This window comes from Polistes dominula, unplaced genomic scaffold (assembly GCF_049000335.1).
Source record: "Polistes dominula isolate Pdom_NZ unplaced genomic scaffold, Pdom_raw_medaka contig_74, whole genome shotgun sequence".
NCBI classification, from domain to species: Eukaryota; Metazoa; Arthropoda; class Insecta; order Hymenoptera; family Vespidae; genus Polistes; species Polistes dominula.
The window spans coordinates 1,550,547-1,560,787 of record NW_028300953.1 but is presented as its reverse complement, the minus strand read 5'-3'; the positions used below and the strand labels follow the sequence as shown (position 1 = coordinate 1,560,787).

The 10,241-nt window shown below is 30.1% G+C and overlaps 2 protein-coding genes across 2 annotated transcripts in view; both read left to right on the top strand.

Moving 5' to 3' along the window:
* The first annotated feature begins 571 nt into the window (after window positions 1-571).
* On the top strand, window positions 572-4,245 carry LOC107064406 (uncharacterized). The gene is made up of 2 exons (XM_015317069.2): window positions 572-1,103; window positions 1,180-4,245. The coding sequence occupies exons 1-2, from the start codon at window positions 574-576 to the stop codon at window positions 2,246-2,248; spliced, it is 1,599 nt and encodes a 532-aa protein (XP_015172555.1). The 5' UTR covers window positions 572-573; the 3' UTR covers window positions 2,249-4,245.
* Window positions 4,246-4,376: 131 nt separating this feature from the next.
* LOC107064400 (uncharacterized) overlaps window positions 4,377-10,241 on the top strand; it is a 93,212-nt gene continuing 87,347 nt past the window's right edge. Inside the window, 1 exon segment of the mRNA XM_089172494.1 lies at window positions 4,377-8,903. The gene's annotated coding sequence lies outside the window, so the exon portion shown is untranslated.

The window sequence follows — 10,241 nt, the reverse complement described above, 5'->3', positions numbered from 1 at the left end:
GATGAGAGTTTATACCATTTTTACCTTATGAAACTTAGGTATTACGCGTGTTCTAACCATTATCTAAGAACGATGGTTAATAATACATATACACATACATACACACTCGATATTGCACGATAAAACCAATCCTTATTTGTGTCTTTTGCGCATTGTGTCGCACGCATCTTTAATCCAATGCAGCAAGTTGCATTCGTTATGCTGCACAAAGTATCTTATCTTATTATTCGTTTACACGCACACACCACAAGCACACACGAACCGTTCGTTAAAAAAGGAGTCCAATAAAATAGCACGATTCGTTGATAATAGATAAATATCATTTAATTGTTTATCATCATTATTATCTTCTTATTATAGTTCATCATATTCTTCTTCTTCTTCTTCTTCTTCTATCATAGTTACCCTCATTTATGATTTTTGTTTTTAATTTTCGTTTTTCTTCTCTCCCCCGAATCTATCCCCATCCCGCGACTTGTTTAGGCGACATTGTCGGAGGAAGCCAAGGAGGTTTACAACAGCTTGGTCGAAACACCAGCGATCGAAAGTGCACAAGACACGAATCCTCTTCGTATGTTGCGTTCGGGATTGCCTGTAGTGAGACCAAGAGTTCGTGGTAACAAGCACGCAACCCTTGGCCACAGTATTTCCCATTCTGAGGATACTACTTCTGAACATGCGTTTCAATTTATGGATATGCATCATGGGGGAGCTAAAACATTGCCAAAAATTCGTGCACCGCCACCTCCTCATCTACCACCTCCCTTACCTCAAACACGAAGCTTGGAGAGACATCATTCGGCATTGGAGATTGAAAATAATCAAAATCAAAATAACGTCGATGAAAATCCAATACCATTACCACCCCGTGATCGTTCGAAAACGTTACAACCAAAATCGAGCTTGCCAAGACATCAAAGGAAACATCCGTTGATCATACCAGGTGGTGGAGTGACGAGGACATTAGCTAAAATGGCTGTTACGACCCCACCTGCTTTGGAGGATCAAGTCGACGGTAATTTTCTTCTCCAATACGCGAATACACCTACCACCAGTTCTTCCACATTGCAAGAGAGTTATTCTCCGGAAGTTTCGACAAATAGGTAAGGGGATTATTTATAAGTGATCAATACAAAGTTCTAGTTTACACATAACTAACTATGTTGTTCATTTTTCTAGTCCGGAAGAATTCGAACAACGTATCGAATCGGAACTTGCCGCTTTGGATTCTTTACCAATGGACGAAAGTAAAATGCATCGTTGCAGCGTCATTTCGGAAGACCTACTGGAGTTTTCTGACAATTTGATCGACCCCGAGGATACAGGATCCTGTCCTGAAACTGTATCAGAAGAAACTAACGATTCCGATGTTCGCATTCGAAGAAAGATTAGTATCGAGTCAAAAAATTCTCAAAAAAGTATTGCTTCGAAATCCCTCGACGAAGAGACAGAGAGTGGTAGCGGTTTGCCCAATAGAAATTCCATTACTTCTAGTTCGAGCAGATCGGAAGATTCTTCGAGTATTTCTAATAAGAACGAATCTCCAAATATAACTTTAATCTCAAGGTCACAGGCTATGAATACTAGACGAGTAGGAGGAGGAATATCATCGAGTTTTCAAGAAAAACCTTTCAACTGTACTCATCAGTCAGAACTACCTTTTCCAGAGGAATCCAGCATGACCACCATCACTACCACTGCAACAACCACCACAACCACCGTCACTACCAATACGACTACGGAGTACAACGTAAATACAGTTAAATCATCTGGATCTGAGAATACCAATCGCAAAGATTATTCAAGTTGTAACAACGACAACTATCTAACGACCAATACCAAATCATACGATCGTGATGAATCGGATAAATTGGTAGTTACGCGTACTAGTGACCTGTCCCGACAATCCGATCACGTTTCTTGCGAGGATCTTTTAGAATTTGCTTGCGACGGTCCTAACGCACGTAGAACTCGTGGTCCACGTAACGGGGAACAATCGGACGAAGTGAGAATAATGTTGAAGGTATTGCATGATCAATCAACACCCGAGTCCTGTATAGCTGCGTTAAATGTCACCGGTTGGGACGTTTTAACTGCGATTAAACTTGAACGTCTTCAGGGATTGTTGAAAAGGGAGAATAATTTTGTTGGTCTTGAGGATTGCAAATTGATGCTCAGCCAATGCGGTGGTGACGTTGTTAAAGCTGCCGCCTTGTTACGAAATACCGATGACACTGCTGCGGTTTAGGTTTATTCTTAGTTTTAGGTTAGTTTTTGAATTTTTTTTTGTCCCCACCCCACAAATAATTGATAGCGCGAGATTTGTTTGTTTATTTATTTCGTTTTAAGTCTACCTAACCTATTTTTAGATGCCAAATCGTCAAATATCGGCCGCGATTATTTGAGTGAAGTAAAATTTTCAAATAATTCGTAAACAAAACGTATTTTTTTCAAAATCCCCCTCCCCCCTCCAAGTCACCTATTTAATTTATCCTGTTGTTACATATATGCATATATATATATGTATATTTGTTTCTTTTTCTTCTTCCTTTTGTTTAATAATTATTTGCAAAGTAAAATTAGCAATTTTTTTTCGTTTACATTGATACAATGTGATATATACTTTGCACAATAAGAATTAATCTCGTCAAGTGATGATCGGTTTTATCATTAAACATTTAAAATGATAAATCCGAATATATATATATATATAAATATATATTGTATGCATTTTCCATGTATCTTCCGTTTGTAAAAGGTTTAATAATAGGAGAGCGAAAGTTTTTATAAGGAAAGTTTGCACTCGGCCGTTGAATTAAACCTTACGTAACTAAATAATTGTAGGAAAATTTGTAGCATATTACGCTTCGAGGCTCATATAGTCTCTCTCTCACTCTCTCTCTATATATATATACATACATACATATATATCTCTTTTTATATACCTATGTAAAAAAAAAAAAAAAACAATATGTATATTTTATTTTATACACAAACGAACACACACACACACACACAAATCGTTCGCAAGTCAAAACGATTAATTGTTTTAATGATTTGTTTTTAACAAATTTTTTTTATAAATTTTTGATTACCGTAGTACGGTACTTCGTACTATCGTACGTAAATCACCGATACTACGGTAATCAAAAACAGTATTCGATTAAATTTCTAATTTAAATGAAATAATAAGAAAATAATTTTATGATGAATTATTTATTAAATAATATATATATATATATATGTAAACAATGTATATAAATTTATATTAATGTTTATTTGTAAATTGTATTTAATTACAGTTAATCGATTTGGCTTGATGAAAACGATTATTATGTTACTCTCGTGTAAAACATAAAAATAATCTCCGTTTATAGTCATTTTGTTCTCTCATATTTTAGAGAAAGAAACGGAAAGGAATAATAATAATAATAATAATAATAATAACAACAACAACCAACAACAATAATAAAAACAACACGACGAAGTATTTTACAAGACAATCAGTTTTTTACGTATCGATACGTTTAAAAAAAAAGCAAAAAAAAAACAAAACAAAAAAAAAATACTCGTGCTGATTATTAGCGCGTAAGCAAAAGGAGAGACTGCATGTAAATTACGATAAGTAAGCAACTCGTTTGATTACCTTTTCGCGTGTAAAAAAAAAAAAAAAAAAAGGTTAATTTGTTTATTCGTTAATGATATGAGGATACGTAATTTTTGATACGAAGATAAATATGTATTTTTTCTATCCCCAATTTTTCAGTGTTACGATTTAATAACGCGTGTGTGCACACAAAGGGACACACTGCTGGCCTACCGTTAAAATTACCATTTTCACTTTGCCATTTTAATTATGATTATTATTATTATTATAATAATATTGTTCTCGATGTCATTGGCGGTGAACGAAAGAAAAAAAAAACAAACAAAAAAAAGAAGGAATTCCACAATATCGAAAGAAATATTTCGTAACGTTTCCGTGCTCGTTCAAGAAAGAAAGAAAAAAAAAAAAAGAGAGAACAATAATGATTTTCTACTCGAGAATCTAACTAACATCTCAACATCAAACTTTCCTTCCTTTTTAACGCCGTCAATAACGTCGAAAATTACAAAATAAAAACTAAAAGAACGAACGAACGAACGAACGAACGAATGAACGAATGAACGAACAATAATAATAAAATATGTAAGAAGAACCGGTGTAAACGGTTAATAAGGATAACGAGAAGAAAAAAAAAACAACCACCACGTTCCTAATTTTTTTCTAACGAAACGCAACCCATGTTTCTCACATAATCCAACGGAGGAGAAGACGTTGATTAATGATCATTATACTTCGACTTTTAATCAGTGTATGTATATATATATATATATATATATATATATATATATACATACATGATTAATATATATATATAAAATGATAATAAACAATAATTATAATATTATTATTATCTAATATATGATAATATAATAGTAGTTTCATTTAGATAACGTGGAATTTTTGATACGCATTAATTAATAATAATAATATCGTTGATATGCGTGTTTTTTCAACGATTATTATTTAACTAAAGAAAGCTGTTGTGATAAGCTGCATTAAAACTCGGGATTTGTGCGTGTGAATACTAAAAATAAGTTCAACATATATATATATATATATATATATATATTCTTTTTATATACATTATATATATATATGTACTGGGTGTCATAATATGGTGGTATAAACAAGAAGAGTGACTAATAATAATTTAAAACAAATATATTACAATATTTTTTGTCTACTAAGATTTTGTTTCTGATGAATATTATGTTTGACAATTTTTTTTTACTGAACTTGCAATTGTTGGAAATTAAAAACTTGGTTCTTTATAAACAAAAGTTTCAAAAACAAAGCAGAAAATATTCAAAACTCTGTACTGTAACTGTAAATGCGTGTATACTTGCCAAATTTTGTAATTTATTATTTTTTTTTCATTTTTAAAAACAAAACCTTGCACGAATCAATTTGAATTCCCAATTTTTGACTTACTTTTTTTATATAGAAACACATCTAACTTGTTTCGTTTGTAACATTAGTTATAGGACACCCTGTATATATATATATATATCATTTTTTATAATCTCAAAAATCTGCTGCAAACAACTCTAGTTAAGCTACTATTACATATACATTTGCACGCGTACCTACGAACAAGAAAACAAATATAAATAAAAAAAAAAGACATAAAAATGAAACAAAAAAAAAACAAAAAACAAAATAAAAAACCACGCATCGTTATCCCGAAAATAAAAGGAAAGTTTGTACTTTCATAATTTAAGTGTCGTAAAAAAAAAAGTCGATATTTTATAATTTATACGTATATATATATATATATATATATATATTATACATACGAAAAAAAAAATATATATATATATATATATAATATATATCATTAAAAAACAAAAAACAAAAAAAAAAACAAGAAAAAAAAATCCACGATTTTATTAATTAATATTAACAACAAATGATTACAATCATTTGTTATGTAATTATTATTATTAATAACAAAATGAACGCGAGATTGAATAATTCTAACTCGTATCATTTCAACGAAGCCAAAAAAAACATCCCACGTAATAAAAAAAAAAAAAACCCCGATCGTTCGTCGATTGACGTAATTTAAGTAATTCGAAGGATTACTTGTTAGGAACGTTAGATAATAATTGATAATAAGCGATACGTAGAGAAAGTTAAATGCACTTCGGTGTTTACGCTTTCTTTATTTTATATAATTATTATTTTTTTTTTTTTTTTTTTTTTTTTTTTTATAAAGGGCCATTGTACTTACGAGCAAGCCCTATAGTTAGAAATACACCATCGATCAAAAACTGATTATAAAAACTTATTGTTATAATTATTAACCCTTTGCACATTCGAGATTTAAGTGGCAACTCGAGAGGCGCCGATACGGCGCCCGATGGCTCATTTCAAGTCTTTTGTTGCTCAATCTGCTTATTTACGATATGTGATAAGATATTTCTTTTAAAGATCATACTTAAAGGGTTGAAAAGGAACTGTAAGGTTTATTCTGATCATAATACGTTTGAAAATAAGCCGGAAGTAACAAATTATTGTGATACGTGTCCTGACAAACACCTAGGATGCATCTTGGGTATTGTTTTACGAAATATCATACAAAAACTAAGTACACAGAGTATAATATTTCTTAAAATTTCTTCTTTTTGATATAAAAATAAATAAATTGATGAAATTTCATTATTTTTATACGTTTGTTTGTTTATAAATGACTTTAATGTACATGTCAAATGTTTCCCTAATTTGGTCGGAGTATTCTCGAGTTGTTGGTTAGTGCAAATGAAAAAGGCCATGTGTACAAAGGGTTAATACGAATAATAATAATTATTATTATTATTACTATTTATCATCGATTCAAATTTGCACGGCTATAGCTTAGCAATAAGAAGAAGAAGAAGAAGAAAAAAAAAATTAGGTTTACCAGAAAATTCTGTCCGTTCAAACAAACATTAGTTCAATTTTTCGTCACTAGAGGTAAAACCCCATTTTTTAAAATGAAATATACAAATTGCCATCATGTTGGCAAGAGTTCAAAAGTAATTCAATTAATTCATTGTTCAAATTATATGAGTAATTTATTATTTTATTTTATTTTCAAAATGGACAGAATTTTTCACGGTAGATCTAATCAAAAGGTAAAGAAAGAGAATGATTGAAAAATATTGAGAAAAAAGATAATAATAATTGTTATATTAATACGTTTAATATAATTTGAATAATATTATTATTTTTTATTTCCTTTTACTTGCGTATATAATTAATAATAAATTGAAATATTATATTTTTTTAATTAGAAATTTGTTTCTTCCTCTCTCTCTCTCTCTCACTCTCTCTCTCTCTCTTTCTCATTCATTTTCTCTGTTCTTTCTTTCTCTTTCTCTCGAAGCCTTTTAAAAAAAAAAAAGGGAAAATTTAAAATAAGACTTGATCTCGGTTATCGTTACTGTAATATCAACAAAATATTGTAAATGATTGCAAAAATGTCGTATTCGTATCAATTTTTGCAATCAAAAATTAGAAATAAGTTCGTGCCCTCGCTGTAGTCCTTTTTTGATACGCGATCTTATACGAATTGTAAGGTTTTTAAAATGTTTGTAATACTTCTCTCTCTTTCTCTCTCTCTCTCTCTCTCTTTCTCTCTTTCTCTCTCTTTCTTTCTATTTCTTTCTCTTTCTGTGTCGTTAAAGTGCGACGAACACGACAATGTTTTATAACTGCTGTATTTGCGATGATAGATATATAATTATATAATAATATATATATATATATATCATGTATATACAAACATACACAAACACACACACACTTATATATAAATAAGTATGACTTCGTAAATCAAGTTATACAGTTTAATCCTTTCTTCTTATTTTTTTCAGAGAGGGAAAACAAATATCATGTTTGAAAAAATTTTTTTAAATTACCCGTTCACGTTTTAAATTATTTTTAATATTTAACTGATTTTTTTTTTCTAATTCTAATTTTTATTTTTTATTACCGTTGTTTCTTATTAGCAAAAAAAAAAAAAGAAGAAACAAATGAATTCGTAATTCTTGCAGTACGAAATAAAAAATACTAGAGTTTTAAATTCTTTTCGGGTATTTTTTAAAAATAAAAAATCATCTTTCAACATTTACTATTAGTAAAATATCGTTCTCGTTTTAAAATTTAAATTTGATTTAATATTTTGTTAACCCATTAACCGCCACAATACGAAAATCCAAAAAAAAAAAGCAATTAAATTAACTGTATAATGATATTCATAACCTAACCTAACCAAATAGAACTATTTTTGGAATGATTGTTTTTTTTTTCTTTTATTTAAATATAACAATTATTTTATATCTTTAATAATTGATTTAAAATAAAATAATGAAAATTTTTAATATTTTTTGAAGCATTTTCACCAGGTACGATCTCGTAATTTGAACGAATATATTTCGATCTGAAGTTGCAGTTTAAGAAAAAAAAATAAATTTCAAAATAAGTAAAAAAAAAAGGCCCATTGGCTAGTAATGGTTTAATGTTACAGCAAATAATTGGAAAAAGCTTTCTTTCTCTCAATTTTATAAAAAAAAAAAAAGAAAAATAAAATAGAAGTATATTGTAATTCCGTAAAAATAAAAGTGTACTATAATTTTGGCGGGAAAAAAGAAGTAAAAAATGTTTCAGAAAGTTTAGTAAAAGCTACTTAAACGTGAAACAAGGATGAGGAAGAAAATAAGGTTTGAAAACACAAAAAATCCTTTTGTCAGCGTTCACCACACGAGCAAAGCCACGTTCTCTTTCTTACACAGAGAATGGTGTTTATTTTGATTATTATTTCCGTCTAAAGTCAGATAGTTAGCAGTGAACGATCGAGTTAGTTGAACGCGAACAACCAAGAGCGAACCGAGTTATGCTCCAATTTAAAAAATCATAAACAAAACGCAGAATTATTAGTTTATTTTAAATGTGATTAATATTTTATTTAAAATATTTCATTAAAAACAAACATTTCGATAAGTTTATTGCATTTACGATCCTCTATCTGTCGACCTTGAGCTCGACCTTGTAAAAGTGAATCGTGAAGAATAAAATAAAAATAAAAATACACAAAATATTTCAAGAATTTGTAAAAAATCGATCGTAATGAGATACTAATGGAAAAAAAGAAAAAAAACAAGGAGAATTCATTGGAAGGAGAAAAGGACGACGACGACGACGACGACGACAACGACGACGACGACGACGACGAGGACAACGAGGAGGACGAGGAGGACAAAACGCAAGAGGAGGAGAAACTGTTGAACAGTTAAAAAAAGGATTAAGATCGATGGTATTTATCATCAATTAGAACAAGCTTAAAATACAATTTTTATGTATAAATGGTAAAAACAGTATGAATGAATTTAATAGAACAAAAAGGTTCTTATTATCATAATTAAATCACATAACTTATTAGTAACATTAATATATACAAAACCTGTATTAACTTGGCCAATTGAAGTAAGATTATAGAGATCTCGTTAACGTCCTTGAGCCCGTACCTTTCTTTTCGCTCGATTTCCAACGAACGAGAACCCACTACTACCAACTAACTGATACGAGAGTAATATGACTTTGGTTTTGTTCACGCTACTCATACTCACGCTCACGCAAAAAGTATTCTCTCTATATCTTTTTCTCTTTCTCACCATTTCTCTTTGATAAATATTCCAGTCTTACGTATTACATCGTTATTTCCTTTCGTTCCAAAGAAAATATCCTAACGCAGTTCCGTAAGAGATTGTAATGCACGATAAGACACGCTAGATTCTACAATTTTTATACTTTCATATATATATATATATATATATATATATAACCTTATATTACCTAATATTATTAAATAATCAGTAAATTATATTTAACTAAAGTTTCTACTAAGTTAAAATAACTAAGTTATACTATAGTGTTGTTATATAAAAAACCTCACTACTTTTCGGAAAAAACCTCACTACTTTTCGGAAAAAACCTCACTACTTTTCGGAAAAAACCTCATTACTTTTCGGAAAAAACCTCATTACTTTTCGGAAAAAACCTCACTACTTTTCGGAAAAAACCTCATTACTTTTCGGAAAAAACCTCACTACTTTTCGGAAAAAACCTTACTACTTTTCGGAAAAAACCTCACTACTTTTCGGAAAAAACCTCACTACTTTTCGGAAAAAACCTCATTACTTTTCGGAAAAAACCTCATTACTTTTCGGAAAAAACCTCACTACTTTTCGGAAAAAACCTCATTACTTTTTGGAAAAAACCTCATTACTTTTCGGAAAAAACCTCACTACTTTTCGGAAAAAACCTCACTACTTTTCGGAAAAAACCTCACTACTTTTCGGAAAAAACCTCATTACTTTTCGGAAAAAACCTCACTACTTTTCGGAAATACTATACGTACTTATTTTTTTTAATGTACCCTACGGGCTTTTCGGAAATAACCTACGGACTTTTCGGAATTACCCTTTGGGTTAAAAACGTTTTTGAAAAAAAACCCGAAAGGTAATTCCGAAAAGTCCGTAGGTTATTTCCGAAAAGCCCGTAGGGTACATTAAATAAGATAAGTACGTATAGTATTTCCGAAAATTAGTGAGGTTTTTTCAGAAAAGTAGTGAGGTTTTTTCCGAAAAGTAGT

Coding starts and splice junctions, on each gene's coding strand:
- LOC107064406 (XM_015317069.2), top strand. CDS start 574: ATGTTGCGTTCGGGATTGCCTGTAGTGAGACCAAGAGTTCGTGGTAAC. Junction 1,104..1,179: donor CCGGAAGTTTCGACAAATAG/GTAAGGGGATTA, acceptor TCATTTTTCTAG/TCCGGAAGAATTCGAACAAC.